Source organism: Protopterus annectens, chromosome 1.part2 (assembly GCF_019279795.1).
Source record: "Protopterus annectens isolate FY-2018-M chromosome 1.part2, PAN1.0, whole genome shotgun sequence".
Lineage (NCBI taxonomy): Eukaryota > Metazoa > Chordata > Ceratodontiformes > Protopteridae > Protopterus > Protopterus annectens.
The window spans coordinates 463,570,397-463,594,776 of record NC_056727.1 but is presented as its reverse complement, the minus strand read 5'-3'; the positions used below and the strand labels follow the sequence as shown (position 1 = coordinate 463,594,776).

Here is a 24,380-nt window from a genome sequence, read left to right as displayed (position 1 = left end):
TCAGGATGCCCAACAAGAACAGGACCACCCATATGGTCTGAACAGTAAAACCACAGGCTTCTTGCAGCCTTTTCTGGAGATGAGAGAACTGGGTCCATGAGCCAACCATTTCTTCTGCATCATATGGAGAATTCTGCTAAACTTGGGTTTTCATGAAGGGAGGCCTGCAGAAGACCACCCTTCCTTATCAGTGTCATTATTTTGTGTGGGGGATATCTGGAGAAACAGTATGTTTAGTCTTAAATGTGATTTTGTGTTGTTTGGGAAAAAGGTTCTGACTCAATAACAATGGTATCAACTGCTTGGGGGAAAGGTTCCAACTCGACTGCTTCTTGGGTACATTGCAAAGGCTTCAGGGGCACTTGAACTGTGGCTAGCACAGCATCACAGCCCACTGGCATGGAGGCCTGGACCATCTTTCACATCAGCACCGTCAGATTTCCTTACCTGCTGCAGGCAGGGACTTTACTAGTGACCTTCCTGCAGTCTGTGTTCTGCCCAAACCAGGTGCAGTGTGAATGATGCTAGAATCTGTAAATGCTCCAATTGACGTCAGGGAATAAAGATGGTGGCAGTTAACTACTGGAAAGGAAAAAAGGTCAAAACTGTCCTGAAAGTCCCATTCTGGGACTAGGGGAAAACAGACAAGGTGCATTTCATCCTGCACTTCCCACAGAACTTGACAATTTTTTGTAGTCTCTCAGGTAGGGCCAACAATTGTGTGAAAGCCATTCTTGATACTGGCTCCATTTGGGGGCACTGTGGAAAAGAATCTACCAGTAATGAGATGTTTTTTGGCAAGGCTGTCTTAGACTCCTGGCCTTGCCTGGGATGGCATCCACATCACATTATTCTCATGAGGTGCCTTCACACTGCGCTTACTTTTCTCAATGACAGCAACTTAGATGTTTCATATGCTGATGTGCTCTTCAAGTGTCAGTGCTTGTGCCCCTCTAACAAGCAATTTGAGCCTCTTCAAGGCCTTGCAGGGCAATGAGTCTTTGGAGAATAACAGAAGCTTGTCACTGGAGGTACAATATAATGGCTTAGAATACTGGGCTTAGTGCTTCAAAAAGATGCCCACATTTTTCATTTCTGTCCATTCATATGCACCTGCTGAAGCCTCCTGCAGATTGAATATAGACAAGCAATTACCTCCTAAATATATTTAAGAAGGCGAAGCTAAGGACTAAACTTACTTGACAAAATACATTTTTTGTTAGTAAACTGCTTAAGTATTACTGGATGACAAACCAAAACTGTGTAGCAAGAAAAATTGGGAGAGCTAGGAACACAGCTGCATCATGGGAGCGAGGGGACAAAGGACAGTGAACAAAGAAATTGCACAAATTCAAACAAATTTGTGCCCTTTGATCACTTGCACCTACTCCTGCAGTGAAAAGTTGTACCAAACTTTTCAACTTCTTTAGAGAATTATTCTAATGTTATATAGCTCAGATGGAGCAGTAAATTACATGGTGTACAAAGAAAAAACCTGTAGTATCCTTGTACACTATAAACTCAAATTTGAAGCCTTCTTAGCCAGAGTCTTTATAATAAAGACAGCCCAGCAAAATTGGTACAATCAGAAAGACTGATCTTCTCCTAAACAGAAGGAATACTGTAAACCAAAGTTTTGGGGAAGGATCTCAGTCACAATAGCAACTGTTACCAGTTTTTTCTTGGTATATCACTAAGCAAAAAACACAATATTTGTAAAACACACTAGAAGGTTAGGAGTGTAGTAGTGAGGGTAGGAACTTTGAATGTTGGCAGTATGACTGGTATAGAGAGAGAACTGGCTGATAAGATGGAGAGAAGGAAGGTTGACATTGTGTGCGCAAGAGACCAGACGGAAGGGGAGTAAGGCCAGGTGGGTTCAAATTGTTCTATCATAGTGTGAATGGGAGGAGAAATGGGGTAGGGATTATCCTGAAGGAACAGTATGCCAAGAGTGTTTTGGAGGTGAAGAGTGTCGGACAGAGTGATGTTTATGAAGTTGGAAACTGATGGTGTAATGATGAATGTTGTTGGTGCATACGCTCCACAAGTTGGGTGTGCAATGGATGAGAAAGAAAAATTTTGGAGCGAGTTGGATGAAGTGGTGGTGAGAGTGTACCAAACGGTGAGAGACTGGTGATTGGAGCGGATTTCAATGGACATATTGGTGAAGGGAACAGAGGGACTGAGGAAGTGATGGGCAGGTATGGTGTTGAGGAGAGCAATGCAGAAGATCAGATGGTAGTGGATTTTGTGAAAAGGATGGACATGGTTGTGGTGAATACGTATTTTAAGAAAAGGGAGGAGCACAGGGTGAAGTACAAGAGTGGAAGAAGATGCACACAGGTGGATTATATCCTATGCAGGAGAGCCAGTCTGAAGGAGATTGGAGACTGCAAAGTGGCAACAGGAAAAAGTGTACTTAGGCAGCATAGAATGGGGGTCTGTAGGATGATGATGGTGATAAAGGAGAGCACTGCCAAGGATCAAATGGTGGAAGTTGAAAAAGGGTGATTTATGAGGTGGAGTTCAGGGAAGAGTTAAAACAGGCACTGGGGGGCACTAGAGAGTTACCGAATAGCTGGGTAACTACAGCAGAGATGGTAAGGGAGATAGCTAGAAAGGTGCTTGATGTGACATCTGGACAGAGGAAGGAGGGGATAAGGAGACCTGGTGGTGAAATGAGGAAGTACAGGAGAGTGTACCGAGAAAGAGGCTGTCGAAGAAGTGGGATTGTCAAAGATGAAGAAGGTAGACAGGAGTATAAGGAGATGAGGAGCATGGCAAAGAGAGGTGGCAAAGGATAAGGCATATGGAGAGTTGTATGAAAGGTTGGACACTAAAGAGGGAGAAAAGGACCTATACCAATTGGCTAGACAGAGGGACCGAGCTGGGAAAGATGTGCAGCAGGTAAGGGTGACAAAGGATAGTGAGGAGAGAGTGTGTTGAGCAGATGGAGAGAGTGTGTTGAAGGGTTGATGAATGAAGAGAATGAGAGAGAGAAGGTTGGATGATGTGGGGTTACTGAATCAGGAAGTGAAACGGATTAGCAAGGAGGAAGTATGGACACCTATGAAGAGGATGAAGAATGGAAAGGCTGTTGGTCCAGATGACATACCAGTGGAAGCATGGAGGTGCTTAGGAGAAATGGCACTGAAGTTCTTAACCAGATTGTTTACTGAAATTTTGGAAAGTCAGAGGATGCCGGAGGAGTGACAAAGAAGTGTTTTGGTACCTATTTTTAAGAATAAGGGTGATGTGCAAAGTTGTAGTAACTACAGAGGGATAAAACTGATCAGTCACAGCTTGAAGTTATGGGAAAGAGTAGTGGAAGCTAGGTTAAGAGGGGAGGTGATTATTAGCGATCAGCAGTATGGTTTCATTCCAGGAAAGAGCACTACAGATGCGATGTTTGCTCCGAGACAGTTTATGAAGAAATATAGGGAAGCTCAGAAATAGTTGCATTGTGTCTTTGTGGACTTGGAGAAAGCATACTATAGGGTGCCTAGAGAAGAGTTGTGGTATTGTATGAGGACGTCAGGAGTGGCAGAGAAGTATGTAAAAGTGGTACAGGATATGTACGAGGGTAGTGCGACGGTGAAGTCTGCAGTGGGAGATCCATTTAAGGTGGGGGTGGGATTACATCAAGGATCAGCTCTGAGCCCTTTCTTATTTGCAATGGTAGTTGACAGGTTGACAGACGAGATCAGACAAGAGGCCCCATGGACTATGATGTCTGCAGATGACATTGTGATCTGTAGTGAGAGTAGGGACCAGGTTGAGGAGACCCTGGAGAGGTGGTGATATGCTCTATAGAGGAGGAATGAAGGTCATCAGGTCTAAGACCGAATGTGTGCGCGTGAATGAGAGGGAGGATAGAGGAATGGTGAGAATGCAGGGAGTAGAGTTGGCAAAGGTGGATGAGTTTAAGTACTTGGGATCAACAGTTCAGAGTAATGGTGAGTGTGGAAGAGAAGTGAAGAGAATACAGGCGGGGTGGAATGGATGGGGAAGAGTGTTAGGAGTGATTTGTGACAGACTGGTACCAGTAAGAGTGAAAGGAAAGGTCTACAAGAGGGTAGTGAGACCAGCTATGTTGTATGGGTTGGAGACTGTGGCACTGACAAAAAGGCAGGTGTCAGAGCTGGAAGCAGCAGAGAAAGATGTTAAGATTTGCACTGGGTGTGACAAGGATGGACAGGATTAGGAATCTGTATATTAGAGGGTCAGCTCAGGTTGGACGGTTTGGAGACAATGTCAGAGAGGCGAGATTGCTTTGGATTGGACATCTGCTGAGGAGGGATGATTGGTATACTGAGAAAAGGATGCTAAGGATGGAGCTGCCAGGTAAGAGGAAAAGAAGGCCCAAGATAAGGTTATGGACGTGGTGAGAGGACATGCAGGTGGTTGGTGTGAGAGCAATATGCAGAGGACAGGAAGAAATGGAAACAGATGATCCGCTGTGGCGACCCCTAACGGGAACAGCCAAAAGAGAAGACACACTGCCAAGAGCCTTGCAGTGACTAACGAATCACAGTGAAGTGACTATTTGGAGAATAAAAAGTAAGAGTATGGCAAGTGGCACACACTTCCAATTATGCTCCTCCTAAAAGCTGTGGTTTGAGACTGCACCTTTTGCACATCTACAGGAAAATCACTCTGCTGAACAGTATCAGGCTAGCAAATGACATCTACCAGTACTCCAGCCATACAGTAATTCTTGTAGCTGTGATCCTTATGACAACCTGCATCTTATCATTTTTTTAATCCTTTTTGCAATCATAAAACATAACTTCACATCCAATATTGCCCTTTTGAAAGCAGGCACTCCTTTCAACAAATGAAAATAGTTTTTATTTTTTCTTCTGGAAAGAGAAGTGGTCAAAATGGACAAAGAAAAAACAGTCAGACTATTTCTCACTGATGACACATTCTTCACAACTTAGAAACCTAAAAGGCTATAAAAGGTTGTGGTTCTTGGACAAATGGGTTTTCAGCATGATGAGAGATGGCCTTCGTCTTCTGTTAATGAGTCTTCAGATTTCATAACCAAGTTGCATAGTTGTAGCATTATCAATAGAAATGAGTCTTGTCACACTGCCATGATGTCACCATTTTACATGTCTCTCGTTTATGGACCTTGCATGTTTCTTTTTTATTACTCAGCCCAAGAACCACAACCTACTGTTATTCAATGTCTTCAGGTCTAACTGGGTGAGGTAATGGGATTATAGATTTCTTTTCTGTGTCCCTAGAAAGGGCTTTCCTCATATCTATGAAAGAAATAAAATGTTAGTATCTGATTACAATACAAATACTCTGTAGACTTTAAACAAATACACATCATTTAAATCTATACACTTCATGCAGTCTGTAAGCAAGCAATAATGTTCCTGACTAAGGAGGGTGTCACTAAAAAGGCATAAGAGATGCCTCTGAATATCTCCTCTGCAAATATGCCTCTGTTTATACACCTAGCCAACAAACAGTAGATAATCCTCATTTCAACTAGATAGGTCTAAAAAACTATAACAAACAAAATATAAGTTTAGAAAAATCTGTGTGGAAAATTAATCAAATGACCCAGAAAAAATAAAAATTACATTACAAAAGAAGGTTTATAATCACGCAAGAACTTACCATAACAGTACATGTCTGAGTAGATTGTTCAGTTACTCCTTTCTTCTGGGACTTTAGTTGCAGAAGGCCTTAAATCTGGCCCATTTTCCAGGACTCTGTGCCCTTCCACTCCAGGCCAGGTGGAAGTTACTCCTTTAGCATGTTCCAAATTCAAAGTTGATGTCTAACAATGCAATTTTATAACCTTGCCTAGGATGACTGCAAGTATCCCTTTGCTAGACCTTAAGCAAAGTCCTAAACTCCCTGAAAAAAAAAGACTTAAAAGAAAGAACATTCCCAAACTCTTTCACGACCTGAGCAGACCACACGCCCAGAGAAGGGAGGAAAAAAAGTACATGCACAGGGATAGGGCATCCCGCCCCAGCCCAGAACATCCCAAAAAATCAGGTTATGGTGGAAAGCAACCAATACTGTAATAGTGATCTACTCAAAGATCTTGTATTCCCCCCTTCATTGATGGAACGAGTCCCCACATTAAAAGGAGAAACAGGTGGAGCGGGAAACATCTGAAAAAATATGGACATGGGAAAGAAGAGATCTGATATCATGCAGTATTTATGCAAAAGAGAAAGCCATAATAATCAATACAAAAAAAGCAGCACCAAAGATAAGAGGCAAATGCACCCCAATATGGAAAATTTCACAATACAAAAACATAAGAAAATAAAGGAAGAAAAGATTAGCAATGGTGAAGTTAAAGAAACTGAAGCTATGGATTACCTGTGAAGTGAAGGATTTAGTGAAAATCCATCTCTGTTAAGGTCAACATTATGGAACGAGTTTCCAAATTATGGAGAAATAGGTGAAATGGAAGCATCTGATCACCTACCACAATATGATACTCTGGAGCCTTCAGTAGCAAACCAGTACAAAACAAAGGGAAGGAGCAGGAAACCGTGGCAACTCTGATGCAAGCAATTCTGTGGAATGATGGGTCAATGAGTTTCCATATGCAATGCATGACACAATGCAATGCTGAAGAGGATATGTCACAGGAAGACATTCTGGAACTTTCTATGCCCACAGGAAATGGAGCAAAGAATGTTCCCTCAGTTTAGAAGAAAATTAAAGGGAAGAGTTGACTGATTTAGATCTATTAAAGACTGATGAAAAACAGATTACATAAAGTAAATAAGACTCAATGTTAGAAGTCTGATAAAACAGAGGAACACAGTAATCAAGACTATTAAAAGAAATTGATGTAATATAACAGCGCTAAGTAGGACATACTGTTGTGCAGCTAAACTAATAAAGTTTTACCATAAAAATACAGAGCAATAAGGTAAAAGGGTAGAAATAAAATGCATTCATGGAAGCACTGACGAAAAGGTACAATTTTGTACCTACCATAAATGTAGATGTTAGAGTGTACTCACTGCTGCAGTCATTACACTTGGGTTATCCTGCCGACAGGTGGTACTGCAGTCGGCCAGAGTTCCAAAGTCTTGGTCCGGCGTCGGTTGCTGTCGCTTCTTCCCAGATGTCATTGCGCCAGGGGTATACAAGATGCAGCCAACGCCATTTTCTTCAGTTTTTCTTGCCCCAGATGTCAGGTGCCCCCAAACAGGTAAGCAATACATATTGCTAATAAAAAATACATAAAAAATAAATACCTTCAGTTACAAGCAAATACACCACATAGGTTGTGTATAGGGTAGAAAGGTATAATTAAGTCCCAGCTAAAAGTGGGGATGGAGGGAGGGTAACCTGGACTGCAGCAGTGAGTACACTCTAACATCTACATTTATGGTAGGTACAAAACTGTACTATGTTCTTAGTGTTTCACTGCTGCAGTCATTACACTTGGGTTGAATCCCAAAGCTGAGGTTGGGTGGCTGGGTCTATAAAAGATTTGGGGTGGCTATGAGGCCCTGCAGCACTGCAGTGGCAAAGCCAGCTCTGGATTTAGAGTAAAGAGGCAAGTGGTAATGCTTGGTAAAAGTGTGCACTGAACTCAAGTTGCAGCTTCCAAAATATCCTTGGTAGGTACTCCTAAGGAAGGCAGTCGAAGTGGCTGTTGCCCTGGTGGAATGTGGCCTAATGTTGCTAGGTACAATTTTTCTATGCTGTGTGTGTAGCAGAAACGGATAGTGTCCTATCCACTTTGAAATGGTCTGCTTTGAAATAGCCTTTCCCTGTGATCCTGCAGCATATGCTACAAACAATTGCTCATATTTCCTGAAAGCTTTTGTTTTGTCCAAGTAGAAGTGCAACTGCCTGTGTATGTCCAATGAGTGCAGAAGTCTCTCCCCTTTATTCTGGGGATTTGGATAAAATGTTGGCAAGTGAATAGTTTGGTTAAGAGCCACACTGGATACCACCTTTGGCATAAATGTAGGGTTTGTTCTTAAAGAAACCCTGTCCTGATGAAAGGTTCCACTGCCATTAGTGCCTGTAACTCAGACTCTTCGTGCTGAGGTTATTGCCAGAAGCAGAGCAGTTTTCCATTTTAATTCTGCTGAATTGGCTGGCTCAAAAGGAGGTAAAGTTAGTTTTTCCAAGACAAAGTTGAGGTCCCAAGTTGGTGCTCTCCGGGGCGGTCTTAAGTTTTAGCCCCTCTGAGGTTGTTGTTGTCTTTTGGCTTTTCCCGGTTAGGGGTTGCCACAGAGGAACTCCAGTCCGCTAATGATTGGCAGCTGATTTTTACATGCTGAGTTGTCAGCCCTAATGCACAACCTTCTACGAAGGTACGCCCATTCACGCACGTCTCCAAGCAGAAGACGCTCTAGCTGAGAGTCGAACCGGTCAGCTTCTTACTGTGAGGCGACAATGCTTCTGCAGCACCACCACCGCAGAGGTACTGTTTTAATAATGGAGGAGAGAATATAGGAGGATACGTGTTGTAATGAGCTGAGATGGCAGAGGCGTGGATCTTAATGGATGAAAAGGAAAGGCCTTTGTCCAGCATCTCAGTTAAGTATTGTAATATCTGAGGAATATTTGGAACAAGAGGGTCAAAGCTTTGAGCCTGGTTCCAGGCGCAGAATCTCTTCCACTTTTCTGAATAGGATTTCCTGGTGCTGGGCCTCCTGGCCTCCAAAATGACATCCATAATCGCTTTAGAAAGAGGTGTTGGAGACTTGGCTAAGTAATGTGCCATGCAGCCAAGTTTAAGGTTTTGAGCTGGCTGTGCAGGATCTGATTGTTTTGAGTCAGATGATGAGGAATTTGAGGTAAAATCCATGCTGGGCCTTGAGCAAAGTTCTTTAAGATTGGGTACCAGTGCTGGCGTGGGCGTGGCCAGTCTGGGGCAATCAGGATCATTTTTGGCCTTTCTTGTCTGGCTTTTAGGAGTACCTTTGAAAGGAGAGGCAGTGGAGGGAAGGCATAAACTTTTAGGGTTTTCCAGCTGAACGAGAGAGCATCCACTTTCCATGCTTGTGAGTGGTAAGTCCTTGTGCAGAATTTCTGTAGTTGGCAGTTCAGAGGGGAGGCAAAAAGATTTAGGTCTGGGGATCCCCATTTTTGTGTTATCATGCTGAATACTTGTGGATTTAATTTCCACTCGTGAGGATCCATGATGTTTCTGCTCAAGTCGTCTGCCAGAGTATTTTTCTTTCCTGGCAGGAATTGTGCTTGCAGATGAACTTGATAGGTCAGTGCTGTGTATCACAAAGTCATGGCTTGTCTGCAGAGGGGATAAGAATGAGTGCCCCCTTGCTTGTTTATGTACCACATAACTGTGGTGTTGTCAGTCTTTAGTAATAGTTGTCCTGGATGCAGAAGGTCCTTGAAAGCTGTTAAGGCATTTTGTACAGCTAGCATCTCTTTTTGATTGATGTGAAGATGCATTTGGTCTGCGGCCCACTTGCCCAGAATACATTTTCCTGCCATGTGTGCTCCCCAGGCGTAATCCGAAGCATCTGTTAGGGTCTGCCTGGCTGTGGGTAAAGTGAAAGGCTGTCCCTTGTTGTGGTGACATGCCTGTGCCCACCATCGAAACTCCTGTTGTAGGCAGTGGTATTACTGTTTCCAAACTGTGACAGTGTTGAGTCTAAACACTTTTTAGGTACCATTGTAATTTCCTCATACGAGGTCTGGCGTATGGTATTAGTAATATGCAGGATACCATGAACCCCAAGACTGTAGAACTTTTCTTGCAGGGAGTTGGGGTTTTGCCGCCATCTACTGAAAGTACTGACTCAGTTGTCTTTGCTTGTCTGGCATGAGATAACCATCTGGGCAGTTGTATTTAAGCTGGCACCCAGGAATATTATCTCTTGTGAGGGCACTAGTTTTGACTTCTTTTCATTTACTGTGTACCCTAGGCAAATTAGCAATCTTTTTACAAATGCCAGATGCTTTAGAAGAATGTCCTTGCTCTCTGCTTGAATAAGACAGTCCAAGTAGGGATATATCTGAATTCCTTTGTCTGCAAAATGCAATTACTGGTGCCAGGCATTTTGTGAAGACCCTGGGCGCAGTAGACAAGCCAAAGGGCAGTGCAGATAATTGGTAATGCATTGTGCCAGCTATGAATCTGAGGTATCTTCTGCAATTTTGTCTGACTGGGACATGCAGGTATGCCTCTGAGGTCCAAAGTAACAAGCCAAGCCTTCTTGCCCAGCATGGGAAGAAGTTGCTGTAGTGTCAACATTTTGAATTTCGGAATATCCAGGTAAGTATTTGGAGTAGATAGGTCCAGTATAGGTCTCCAGGCTTTGTCCTTTCTGGGGACAAAGAAAAGCCTTCAGTAAAATCCTTGTTCCTGTTGTGGCACTTTTTGAATAGCTCTCATGTCCATGAGGGCTGTAATTTGTTTTTGTGCCTCTGCCCATTGATTTTGTGGCAGGTCTGGCATTCCTTTTGGCCTTGGTAGTGTGAAAGTGGAACCTGTAACCTTGAGACACAATATTCAGAACCCATTTGTCTTGGGTGATATGCCAATTTTGTGAAAAAAGTGCTAGTTTTCCCCCTAAGGGAGCTGCCGAAAGGTAAGTGCTTGGCATTTGAAGGGGGAAGTCATTGGGACAGTTTCCTATAAGGTTGTGACTTTTCTCCTCCTTTTGGGGTTGAAGCACCCCCCACTGTCGTGGTCTGTAAGAGCCTTGGGGCTGAGATCTGCCTCTTGGGCGTCTATCTGCCTCTTTGTGGTCTGTCTGACAATGGAAACTACCAATTTTTAGAAGGCCAATTTCTGCTAAATCGAGGTGGCTGTACCTGTAAGAAATCCTTCACTGTTTGCATAGATTTTGCCTTATCCTCCATTTTCTTTAATACCTCTTCTGCCTTAATACCAAACAAGATGATATGCTGTAAAGGAGCATCCAATAATTTTGCCTTAACCTGATCAGGTAAACTTTGTTCTTTTAACCAAGCATGCTTTCGAATCACAGATCCTGTAACTGCGGCTCTACAAGAGGCCTCTAATGAATCAAAACCACATTGCAGAGTATGTTTTCCCACTTGTTCAGCTGCATGCAATAAATCCTGCATTTACTTATAGTCAGGACCTTCTGAGCTTAAGCATTTTCTGTTTTAACAGAGACATTAAATATTGTTGGTATTTAAGCATGTGGAACTGGCAATTTAAAGCCCTTACTGCTAAAGTTGCAGAAGTGTACACTTTCTTCCCCCATCTATCTAATGCTCTAGAATCCCTGTCAGAGGGAACTGGATTTTTAGCTGTGGAAGCCTTTACCCCTTTGGGACCCTGGGAAATAGTTTCTGGGTCAGCAGCAAAGTTTTTATAAAGAAATTTGAGTCAGGGACTCTGTAGTACCTATCTGGCTTGACTGGTGCTGGGGGCAAAGAATCAGGGGTTAAACTGGATTCAGAGAACACATCCACAATATCTAACACAGGCAGAATAGCAAGGGGCCTGTGCTGAGGCAAAAGAAAATCCGATCCTTTTCTTGGATTCTGAATAATCCTGTCTCTCCCAATGGAAATGCTCCCTCATGGCTCTCCCAATGGAAATGCTCCCTCATGGTATGTAAAGTTTCCCCAAAAGAGTAATCCTCGGGAGGAGAGACTGAAGGGATTGATTCTTCAGCATCAGAATCCTCGTAGGGGGATAAAGAGTATCCCTGGTCTGAAGAGGAGTCAGAAGAAATGGAAACCTGGTCAGAGGAATCAGTCTGGATCCTGCCTAGGCCTTTTATCGGTGGGGGGGTGGGGGGGGGATGGGAACCCCTGATCAGAGTAATTAGGTCCTCGGCCATTTTGAGCATCTGCTTTTTAGGCATGGAGGCCTGTCCAGGTGAATGCTGTACTTGTTTCTTTGTCTTTAATGGAGTTTTAGGCTTGGTAGTTTTGATGGTAAGCTGTGAAGGTCTGAAAACACCCTCAGAAGCCAATGCCTGCTCAGCGGCTCCAGACCCATCTGAGGGGTTAATCCGTAGGCCCAATAATTTGAGTTTCCAGAGGCTTAGAAATCTCCACGTGGGAGTCTAAGGCAGCTTGTGGCTCTGAGGTAGCATGTGTTAGGGGCTGCGAAAGCACCTCGCTGAGAACCGGCGACTGGCCTAGAAGAGGCTTAAGTCAGTTTTGGACCTCGGATGCCTGTCCTTATTTTTGTCTTTGCGTTTTTTTTTGTGTATTCCGGTCGTCAGTTGTTCCGATGGCATGGTATAATTGAACCTTCAGCCAAAATAATGGCGAGCAAAATCAAACAGACGTTTAATAGTGCACTTGTTAAATCTAGTACAAAACCGACAGCTAGTGACGTCGTGGTCTGGGCCTAGGCATGAAATACAGTAAGAATGAAAATCCTTTGGAGGCATTTGCTTCCCACAAGAAATGCAATTATTAACTTTTACTGACATCGGACTGAGGCAAGAAAAAGTTTCCCCAACAGGGTACTTAGCTTTACTGAAGACTTCGGTTCTGAAATTCGAAAATCTCAGGAGTCTGCCGACTGGCACTTGCGAACTGCTTTTGCTTCGGGCACCGTGCTGCAAGAAAGACTGAAGAAAATGGCGTCGGCTGCATCTTATATACCCCTGGTGCACTGATGTCAGGGAAGAAGCGACGGCAACCGACGCCGGACCAAGACTTTGGAACTCTGGCCGACTGCAGGACTGCCTGACGGCAGGATAACCCAAGTGTAATGACTGCAGCCGTGAAACACGAACATCTATACAGCAATTAAGACAAGCATTACTGTTAAAATATAGAAGACAGAACAGATAAAAAAACTTAGATATAAAAGCAATGCACAGTATCGGAACAAACCAGGATCTATCATACACTAACAGTGAATTAAAGATATCAACACATGCAGAACAAACAGAAGATATACAGATAAATATAAAGGAAAAAGGTACAAAATAAGAAATTCATTGAAGCGTCTTTCGGCTTTTCCCGGTTAGCGGTCGCCACGGTGGAACTCCGGTCGGCCAATGATTGGCAGTTGATTTTTTTTTATGTACCGGCTTGCCAGGCCTGACGCACAACCTTCAACGAAGGTATGCCCATTCACGCTAAATAAAGCCATAATGCAGATTTGTAAAAGGGAGAATCTAAGTATGGCATGGATATATTACAAAATAAAGCACATGACGGCATCCCACATTCATGGATAAAGGAGTGCTTGCAGATATACAAGCTACATCCTGCATTGATCATTTACATTACTGTGACCATGGAATATAGAAGCCACTCTGAATTTGTATCCCTGAGATAAAAAATTGACCTTTGTCATGGCTTAATTGCAAAGGGGATATTCCAGGGCAATTCTTTCATTGCTTTTGTTCTGTCTCACCCTTAACCCATTCAGCTGTTTAACAGATTAGATACTGGTTACGATATGGCTCCCAGAAAACAAATTTGGTTAAAAATTTCTCATTTACTTCTTGTGGATGACTTTAAACTGTATAGTTCATCAGATGAGTTGGAAACAACTGCAATTGGTTAAAACTGAGGAGATGAAAGCACAACTGCAAGTAGTTAAAACTTTCATGAATAAAGCTGGAAAGTTGTAGTGCCACGAAAATATCAATCTAGGACAGGAATGTGATATAAAGAACTTGAGCAGAAAGGAGTGTATAAATATTTGGGAACTGATGAAGGCTTGGCAATAAAACAAGTATGAATAAAAATAAGAGACTTCAGAAGACTAAAAACCAATATTAAAAACAGTCCTGAAATCTAGGAATAAAGGCCAAGCTATAAACCAATTTGCTCTTCCTGGTTTAACCTGCAGGTTGTGATGGACTGGCCACAAAATGTATTGGAATTGGACTTAGGAATGGGGTCTATTCCCATCATGGTATTAGAAACCCAAAAGATTTGGTGAAATTACAGAGTCTTACTGATTTTAAACAAAGCAGTGAGCATTTAGCACATTAATCCATTAAAGTTACCTGCTTGTCTTGGTTGCAAGTACAACCCTCTATAAAAGGTCTCAGAGGGTTTTAAAATTTGACCTCCCAAAAATATATTTCTCTTCAGTGGCAGTTAAGCTTAATGTTGGAACAAACTTCTTTCCAACTTGACAGAATCGCAGACACAGAATACTTTTCCTGGAAAAGCACTTTTTCCCCTAGTGGATGCTGCATCTGGCAAGATAATTTTAGAGTTAAAAGCCATCTCCTATAAATTTGCTTATTTCATTTTCTATAATGACAACGTTAAAGACTTCGCCTGTTGCTCTTTGTAATCCACCATTGCAGTACTGACTTTTGGGATTCCTGGTTGCAGGAGCTTGAGGGTTGGCCTGATTACCAGAGCTTACATCTCCCCCCTTCAAACTTAGCAGACCCCGCTCCCTACTGTCCTTGGCGAATAGCCAGTATAAAGGGATGACAGTTAGTGGCATCCAACTCTTTCATGCCACAATTCGATCTCAAGTAAGCTGGGTGCACTGTCAGCCCATTGGATAGGCTTGAAGTCAGAATTTGAAGTCAAGTACCCAAGTGGGAATCTTTCTAGTACTGCTTTTACAGTATAATGCTTTGTACATGTTGAGTACGAAAGTTAAGTGCATCAGCCAGCTCCATGGCATATATATATATAGGATAAAGTTCTGTCTACAGAACAAGCAACCCAAGTTTGAACAAAGTACTTATAAAAGCACTCAGAGGAGGACAGTAACTGCTAGTCTCCCCATTTTAAGTAAGGAGGCAGCTGTGGCTCACTACATGGGTAACACCCAGCAAGAGCACTGTGTTGCATCCTGTGGAGCTCAGACCTAGCAACCGTGAACTGCCATGTGCATTTGCACTGCAAGGTGAGAACTCAGTGTGAGGAGACCGGCTTCCATTTGGAAGGCAGCCATAGCACAACTTCTATGAGCTGCTGAGAAGTTGCTGCTCCACCAAGGAAAGAGGGCAGACTGCCCCATAGGACCAATAAGTTTTCCTTCTGCCTTCTAGCAGACATTCACAATGGAACAAATGAGCTGACTGGGATTCCCAGGCTGGAATATGTGGGCTGTAGGGCTACTATCTAACCCAGACACCTGGCCACCGTGTCTGCTAAATGAATTGGCCAAACTGATGAAGGTGCAGAAGCTGATTGGTCCTGAGAAGGTATTTAAAAAAGGGGGGGGGGATAATAACATTTGAAGTGTAGGAAGCAAATACCCCAAACAGACTTCTACAGCCTGCCACTTTTTTGTCTGACTATAGAGCACAACATACATGCCCAAATGTCCCCACTATGCTTTTTTAATCAGTTCACCTTCAAATGTAGACTGGAATCTGTAGCAAATTGTTTTGTTTGGGAAGCCCACAATGTCAGAGTTAGACAGCACCCACAGGCTTGTGAGTCTCAAATTTTGCAACCCCCCCCCTACCTATATATAGTGACTTGTTCAGCTTAGGCCTTTGAATCTCAGGAAGCAATCATGCCTTTAGTCCCTAGCAGATCCTCACCATACAAAATATCTTGAGTTCTAGATTTGTTCTGGAGCCTCTGTGCAGGTCTTTGAGTCCAATGCTCATAATATCTCTGAAGGAGAAGGTACTGTTCCTGGACAGTTGGGAATCTGGGCTAGGCTATTCAAGGATTTAAAGGCCTGCACGTCTAGCAGTTACCAGTTATTAACTTATTCAGGATAAAGCCAAATGGGATCACAATGACGTGTCTGGCATCTGCCAGCATCCTGAGGCTTACGAGCCAGACCGTATACCCAGACAGACCCAGAGACAATGAAAGCTCAAGTTATCATCTGGCAGCTTACCCCAGCCATAGCAGACTAGATCTTACCCCCCCCCCCCACTACTACTAGGGTCTTTGCACAGGACCTCTAAGTTGGCCTAAGATTCTGTAGAATTTAAGAAATTTAGGCAGCCTTCCTCAGAGAAGGATACTGCATCAGGTACAATCTGTAAAAAGACAGAATTTTTCTCCTTAGAGGGACTTTGATACGCCTCACAGTAAGACGTTGTCCTGTTCGATTCTCAGCTAGAGCGTCTTCTGTGTGGAGACTTGCATGAATGGGCGTACCTTCGTTGAAGGTTGTGCGTCAGGGCCGGCAACTCGGCACTTCAAAATCTACTGCCAATCATTAGTGGGCCGGAGTTCCGCTGTGGCAACCCCTAATCAGGAAAAGTCGAAAGACACAACAACAAGAGGGACTTTGATACCATAGATTCATAAGTAAAGGAGCTAACCTATGTGAACCAGATATTCCCAGCCTCATGTGAACTCTAATGGTGAGGGCACCTTTTGTTCTCTGAATCAGAAGGTGCCCCTCAAAGTGGTGCCAGAATCTCAGACGCTCAGATTCAGACTTTCCTTGGGGAGCACATACAGGAGATCTGAATATGCAGGGTACTTGGGACCGGAGTTTCTGGACCCCCCCCACAAATGTCAAAAAGATGGCCGTCATTCTGGTCACTAGAACATTCAAAAACCTTTGTCAACAGCGATCAGGGATAATGCCACAATGTGATACATAAATAAGCGAGGGGAGGGGGGATCCTACTCTTATCTCTTGTTCTGTCTAACCATGTAAGTACAAGACCTGATACAAGAGGTGAGACTGACCCAGGCTCAATGCATCCCTTTGGCTGAGCGTCAGATGGTTAAGACCACAAGCAGATTACCACTAGACCCCCGAAGAATGGATGCTGAAGCGGGAAGCGTTCTTGGATCTAGCTCATATGTGAGGTATGTTAGAAGTAGACCCGTTTGCTTCTCCAAAAAACAAATAGCAGAGCAAATACTGCACCAGGATACCCACAAGATAGTCTGTGGGTGGCATGTGCTTTCTCTATTCCCTTAGTGGTCTGTATCTGCATGCTCTCCATTCAAATTCCCTTAATTCCAAATGTATTACAAAACAGCTGTAAGGGGAGGCCAGAAATGATCTTGATAACACCCAGCTGGATCAGATAGTACTGGTTCTCCCTCCTACTGAACCCAGCAAACAAAAAACCATTGATGCTGTCTCAGTGCATTGACCTGCTAACAATGAACAGGGGGATCAACCATTCACCCTAATCTGCAGAGTAAAACTGACAGTGTGGATGATTTAATACGCTTTCTGGCATGTTTTTCACATGTTAAGAGATACCAAAAGTAGAGCACAAGGAAAATATTTAGTGAAGTGGAGAAGGTTTTTCCCGTTGGTGTTCAGTCAGAACACAGGACCCAATATCAGTGCAAGTGTTCATGAATCTCCCTTACCAGCCAGATCTGTTCAAAGCAGAACTACATGTCACTATGAAATTTATATCCTTCAGAAACTTCTCGTCTGCCACTAGAATCCCCCCACCCCCCAACTCAAGTTACTAATGAAGCAATTCTTAAAAGGTGTTCTGTGACTGGGTGTCCCAAGAAAATGACTGCTTCACATTGGGATCTTAAGTCTCCCACCACTCAAGCCAGCTTTTTCCACTTCCATCGAGTTTCTATTTTGGAAGACTCACTTTTGTTATTCCTAATTTGAAACAGATGAATCTTAAGAATTTCAAGCTTTTATGTATTAGGCAACAGTTTCTGGTGTTCCACAAGGGCAGGACCACTGTGCCAAATCTCTTTCGTGACAAAACTGGTTAAAGAACTATCATTAGACACCACTCATTTGAAGCATTTTCCTTTACCACGGAACAAGAGGGAGATGGTCTTACTCTCCATAGTTGTGCACAAACAGTTAAAATTCTGCTTAGTTAAGAAAAAGCATTTCAGAAATTCTAACAGCTCTTCACAACCTTTGGAACAGGCAGAAAGAAAAGAAGCTGGTCAACAAGCAAACTTAACTCAGAATGTACTGCCCACTCAGATACATTAAGCTACAGCTATTTTGGGAAATAAATCCCTGACATAGTGAGAGCTCATATTCCACCAAGGCCATGGCTACCACAAAAGCCATCCTCAGAGGTGTAAAACTGCAGGCCACTCTGGAAGCAGCAATCTGGTCATCTATCCACATCATTGTGGGCCATTACAAGTTACACAGCATCTCCAGAGTCAAGGTAGAGTTTGACATGGCCATCTTCAGGGTTTTACGTTTCCTACCTCATTTATGTACCAGCCAGCATCTTGTCCATAAGTTCTGGGAATCATCCCAAGAGTCAGTACTGCAACAGTGAATTGCAAAGAATAATTGAGTTGTGTAGGAAAGTACAGCTGTGTACACTTACCATAAATGTAGATGTTAGAGTGTATTCACTGCTGCAGTCATCACACTTGGGTTATATCCTGCCAGGAATAGCCCTCAGTCAGCCCGAATACCAGAGGCTTAGTATTTCTGCATCGGTTGCTGTCGCTCCAGGACTGATGTCAGGTCATCAGTGGTATAAAATCAGACAGCAGACACCATTACATCAGTTTTTTCTTGCCCCAACTGTCAGGAGCCCCCAAACAGGGAGCTAGGTTATGGTGGAAGACCACCACCAGTAGAAAGCAAATACCAAAAATTCCCTGTAAGGAGAGAGAGAGAGAAGGGGGATGGAGGGTGGGAAACCAGGACTGCAACAATGAATACACTCGAACATCTACATTTATGGTAAGTGTACACAACTGTACTATGTTCTTCGTGTTTCACTGCTGCAGTCATCACACTTGGGTTGATTCCCAAAGCTGAAGAAAAGGGTGGAGGCAGTCAGAAAGATTGGGGGCTGGCTAGGATCCCCTGCAAGACTGCAGTGGGAAAGCCTGCCCTGGATTTGGAGAAGATAGGCAGGTGGTAATGCTTGCTGAAGGTATGAACAGAAGTCCATGTTGCAGCCTCCAGGATGTCCCTGTTGTGAGCCCCTCTGAGAAAGCTGCAGAGGTGGAGGTTGCCCTTGTGGAATGCGTCCTAACCCCCTTTGGGGGTGGTATCCCATGCTGTTTGTAGCAGAAATGGATGCAGTGTGCTATCCATTTTGAGATTGTTTAGATATGGCCTTGCCCTCTGCCCCTGCTGTGAAGCTGACTAGCAATTGGTCAGTTTTTCCAAAATATTTAGTCCTATCCAGATAGGATCTGAGTGCGCAGAATTCTTTTCCCTTGTTTTTTTTGGGTTAGGGAAAAAGGTGAGCAAATGAATGGATTGATTGAGAGCCACACTGGACACCAGTTTAGGCATGAAAGTTAGTCCTGAGGGAGACCCTGTCAGCATGGAAAATAATGAAGAGCTCTACAGCCATGACTGCTTATAATTTTGAAACTCTTCTAGCTGAAGTGATGGCCAGAGGCAAGGCTGTTTTCCAAGAGAGGAATTTAAACTCTGCTGAAGCTGTAGGCTCAAAGGGGGGTAAGGGTGACCTTTTCCAACACAAAGTTATGGTCTCAAGCTGGGGTAGGAGCTCTTCTGGGTGGCCTTAAGTGGTTAGCCCCCTCTTAGGAACTGTTTGAGAGGGTGTAAGAGAGGTGGCTCTGTGCTGTAATAAGCAGAGATGGCAGAGGCATGAATTTTAATAGAAGAGAAGGATAGACCCCTGTAGTAGATCTGCTAGGTAGTCCAGGATGAGAGGTAGGGAGGGCTGTGCTGTTACGGCTCCCTTAGCCTGGACCCAGGTGCAAAACCTTTTCCACTTGTCAGAATAGGATTTTTTAGTGCTGGGGCATCTGGCCCCACGTACAACATCCATGACTTGTTTGCTTAGGCTGGCAGGTTGAGGAGAGATCAGGGAAATAAGACAGGCTGCCAGGTTCAGGGTCTGCAATTGTGGATGCATGAATTCTCCATTCTTCTGGGTCAGAAGTGTTGGGATCTGAGGTAGGTGCCAATGACAGGGGTGACAGGCTGTGCAGCAGTGGGTACCAGTGCTGGGGTGGCCAGTCTGGGACAATCAAGATTGCCCTTGGTTTTTCCTCTTATTTTGAGCAGTACCCTTGAAATGAGTGGTAGAGGGGGAAATGCACAGATAGAGAGGTTTACCCATTGGAAGGATAGATCATCCACTTTCCAGACCTTGCTGCAAGGTTGCCTGGTGCAGAATTTGCCGAGCTGATGATTAGAGTAGGAGGCAAAGAGGTCCACCTTTGGGGTGCCCCATTTCTGGGTTACAAGGCTGAAGGTTCTGTAGTCTAGCAGGTTTCTGCTTAAGTTGTCTGCCAGAGTTTAGGGAACCTGGCAGGAATTGTGCTAGCAGGAGAAGCTGCATGGCTGAGGCCGTGTGCCAAAGGGTCATGGCGAGCCTGCAGAGAGGATAAGAGCGAGTCCCTCACTGCTTGTTGATATACCACATCACTGTGGTGTTGTCTATTTTGATTACTACAGGCCCCAGGGAGAGTAGGGGTCTGAAAGCGGTCAGGGCATGCTGAACAGCTAGCATCTCTTTTTGGTTGATGTGCAGATGTATTTGATTTGGGGTCCAATGGCCCTGAATCCACCTACCGCCCAGATGTGCACGCCAGGCATAGTCTGATGAGTCTGTGGTGAGGGTCTGGGCGGCGTGGGGTTGAGAGAAGGGAAGTCCCTTGTTGTGGCTGCATGCTGCTGCCCACCAAAGAAAATCTTTCCTTAGGCAGGGTATCATAGGTATGAGTTTCCAGGTCTTGAGAGTGTTGACACCAAAGGCTTTTTTGGTACCATTGTAGTTTCCTCATATGCAGTCTGGCATATATAATGAGTAGAATGCAGGAGGCCATGAACCCTAGAGCTTGCAGGATTTATCTTCTGGATAACTGGGTTCTGGTGGCTAGTTGAGAGAAGTAGCCTGTCAGGTAGGCTTGTTTTTCTGGAGTAAGGAATGCCATCTGGAAAGCTGTATCCAGGCTTGCTCCCAGGAATACAATTTTTTGTGTTGGGACTAGTTTTGATTCCTTTTCTTTGATAGTATACCCCAGGGAGGTCAGGTCTTTTACAAAGGTCAGGTGCTGTAACAGCTTTTCCTGACTGCCTGAATCAGGCAATCGTCTAAGGAGTAAATTTGAATATTTCTTTGTTTGCAAAAAGCAATGGCTGGAGCCAGGCATTTTGTGAAAACTCTGGGAGCAGTGGATAAGCCAAAGGGAAGCACAGAGAACTGACACTGCATAGATCCTGTCCTGAAACATAGATATTTCCTGCAAGATACCGATTGGGATGTGTAGGTATGCCTCTTAGGTCTACTGTAACTAACCAAGCATCTTGGAAAGCATAGGAAGCTGCTGCTGAAGGGTGAGCATTTTGAATTTTGGTATTACCAAAAAGGTGTTTAGAATGGCTAGATTGAGGATTGGTTGCCAGGTGCCCCCTTTTCTGGGTACCAGGAAGAGTCTGGAACAGAAACCTTGGCCTATATGGTCTGCAGGAACACGCTCTATTGCTCTCATGGAGAGCAGGGAAAGGACTTGCTTTTTGGCCTCTGCTCACTGGTTTGGAGGAAGATCTGGGAACCCTTTTGGGGTTGGCAGTGTGTGGAAATAAAATTTGTATCCCTGGGACACTTATGTTGAGGACCCATCGGTCGTTGGTAATAGAGGTCCAGTTGTTTGCATGGAAGGAAAGTTTTCCTCCTAGGGGCACAAGCAGATGAGCAGAGGTAAGGGGTGGAGGTGTAAAGACATTATGAGTTCTTACTATAAAGGGTTGGCTTAGCACTCCCCGTTTTTGAAGAGGAGGAACTCCATTGCTTAGATCTCGGCATTCCCTGGGACTGCTGTCTGGGAGGTCTCCTTCCCCTGGGTCTGGGCTGAGCTGGCCTGGAATGGGCTGGAAAGGACCAGTGCTTGGAGGGGCAATGCCTACTGAACCTTGGAGGCTGGACCTGTAAAAAGTCTGTCTGCATAGATTTAGCTTTTTCTTATAGGTTCATAGGTTAGTACTAAGTTAACTGCTCTTGCGAGCCATTTTAAACCTAGCCAATTATCCCTTGTGAGACTCGAACCCTGAATCTTGTGTTTGTAAAGCAAACACCTTAACCATTAGGCCACCCTCCCAACCCTTCCATCTTTAAGACCTCTTCTGCCTTGGTGCCAGACAAATTGTCTTTGTTCAATGGTGCGTCCAACAATTTTGATTTGACATGGTCTGGCAAGGTATGTTCCTTAAGCCAAGCATGCCTTCTAAGGACAGAACCAGTGACTGCTGCCTGCAAGATGCTTCTATGGCGTCAAAGCCACACTGCAAGGTGTGCTTAGTAACTTGGCTTGCAGAATGCTGTTGTAATTCTTATTTTCTGCACAAGCATCCAGGACAGGAGGAATGGCTAAAGGTCTGTGCTGTGGAAATCTAAGAATTCCCTGAGTCTCTTCACTGAGGACAGTCCTGACATTCCCATTGGAAATGCTCCCTTAAAGTACGTAGTGTTTCACCAAATGAGAAATCCTCAGGATGAGAGGCAGAAGGAATGGATTCCTTTGCATCAGAATCCTCAAGCAGAGAGGAGTTGCATGTCTTCATATTCAGAAACCTCAGAAACATGGGACTCCTATTCAGATAAAGCTACTGGGAACAAGTCTCTCTCTTTTGAAAGGGGTAGCCTGGCTTCTCCTAATAAGCATAAGATCTTCCGCCATTTTAAGCATTTGAGATTGAGGCAAGGAAGCAGGTGCCTGAGCTTGGGTCGTCATTTTTTTAGGCATAGTTCATACCCTGGGCCTTAGAAACTCAGTAGTTTTAGAGAGAACTGAAGACGTGAAAGAAGTCATCGGTTTGTGTCAAGTATCGGTAGCGCGAAGAACTTCCTCGGAAGCCAGTGCCTGCTCAGCGGCTCCAGACTCAATCAAGGTAGATACATCCGCAGGATCCTTAGTCGGAGAGGAGTCTCACGGTATACCGAACTCCGAACGGGTCCCTGTAGCAGCCTGCGAATCCACAGAAGTGGGCATCAGGGGCTGCAAAAGCACCTCAGAGGACTGGAGAACTGAAGACTAGCTTAAGGGAAGTGTCATCGGCAGTTTTGGACCTGTGCGTTCTGTCTCCGTCTTTATCCTTATATTTCGGAAGATCGGTAGTCGGATGGCTCATCGAAGCCATATCGGAATAAGAGGACTGACAGCGAAAATATTTAGCTACAATAAGATCCTGATGATGTATAATTCCGCATTGAACAAAGCACAAGAGAGACAGCGAGGGACATTGTGGTCTGGGCCTAAACAGGTAATGCAGTAAGAATGGAAATCTCGGTGTGGTATTTGCTTTCCACAGGCGAGACCATTGTTAACTTTTTCTGACATTGGTTAGAGAAAGAAAAAAAAGGATCCCCAATGGGGTACTTAACTTTAGAAGATTTCAACTTCAATTCGGAAACAAAAACTCAGGTAGCGGCCGACCGGCACTCGTGCGAACTGCTTCAGGCTCTTCAGCAAGAAAGTGATGTAATGGCGTCAGATGTCTGATTTTATACCACTGACGACTGACTACCTGACATCAGTCCTGGAGCAACAGCAACCAACGCAGAAATACTAAGCCTCTGGTATGCGGGCCGACAGAGCTACCCCTGGCAGGATCACCCAAGTGTGATGACTGCAACAGTGAAACGCAAAGAACATCTTTCCATAAATGTAGATGCTAGAGGATGTTATCTGTCGCAGTACCAGTTCCCTCCTTCCTTGAGTTTGGCTGAGTATATAGGTTTCACTTCCCTCCAACTCTTCTGTGGATCAGGCTTCTCAACTCAATCAGGTAAGCTGCCCTGCAGGTTCAAGCTTGACATAGGGGAGATCCTTCTAATTCCTCTTTCACCTGGAGAGGTTGGGTCATGCTGTCTCTCCCAAAAACTAATGTTAAGGGTAGGTAAGACCTAAAGATGGCACTAGTTGATGTCCTTTTTAACACCAAAGCCTTGACCTTGGTAGGTGAAGGAGTCTGCTGGGCCTGGAGAGCAGGTGACAACCCTTGGGCTGGCAGTCAGGATGCTGTTGAGAACCATTACTGATTGCAATAGTGCATACACTCAAACATCCACATAGCTTACACAACTGTTTTTTTTTGTTTTGTGCCCAGTCATACCATAAGTTTTACCTGTTAACTAGTCTACTCAGCTGACATACCTTTATGACTGGGAACATCCTTTATACTTCAACTGTACCCATATAAGTTGGATTTATACTACAAGAACCAGAAAAATCAAAAGGCCTGATCAGCTTTTTGTTTAAATTTAAGCAAGTGAAAGGTGGCCAGTTGCTTAATAAGCAGACCTCATCTATAAGCAGACCCTATCTATATAAACTGGCATGTCATTGCTTTTTGATTTTTTTTAAACTAGGGCATCAGCAGCATATTTCTTCATGTGATGTTTCAGAAGCTGCCACCTGGTCTGCAATTCGCATCTCCCCTGGTATCTTATTTTAATAGGTCATTCCACGTGTAGGACATGCCTTGTTGTGAAGAACTGCAGAGGATCATGTCCATCTCCCTTGAGTATGACTGCATTGTTTGTCTTTTAACCAAATGCTTTATCATTACTTTTACAGTGACTGACCCTTCCTGAAGA

At 44.1% G+C, this 24,380-nt stretch overlaps 1 protein-coding gene across 1 annotated transcript in view; it reads right to left on the bottom strand.

Moving 5' to 3' along the window:
• Positions 1–4,831: 4,831 nt before the first annotated feature.
• Positions 4,832–24,380, bottom strand: part of NAA20 (N-alpha-acetyltransferase 20, NatB catalytic subunit) — a gene marked incomplete at its 5' end in the record, with an annotated part of 93,813 nt that continues 74,264 nt past the window's right edge. The window contains one exon of the mRNA XM_044060156.1: positions 4,832–5,273. Within this exon, the coding sequence (XP_043916091.1) occupies positions 5,188–5,273 (86 nt within the window). The remainder of the gene's footprint in view (positions 5,274–24,380) is intronic.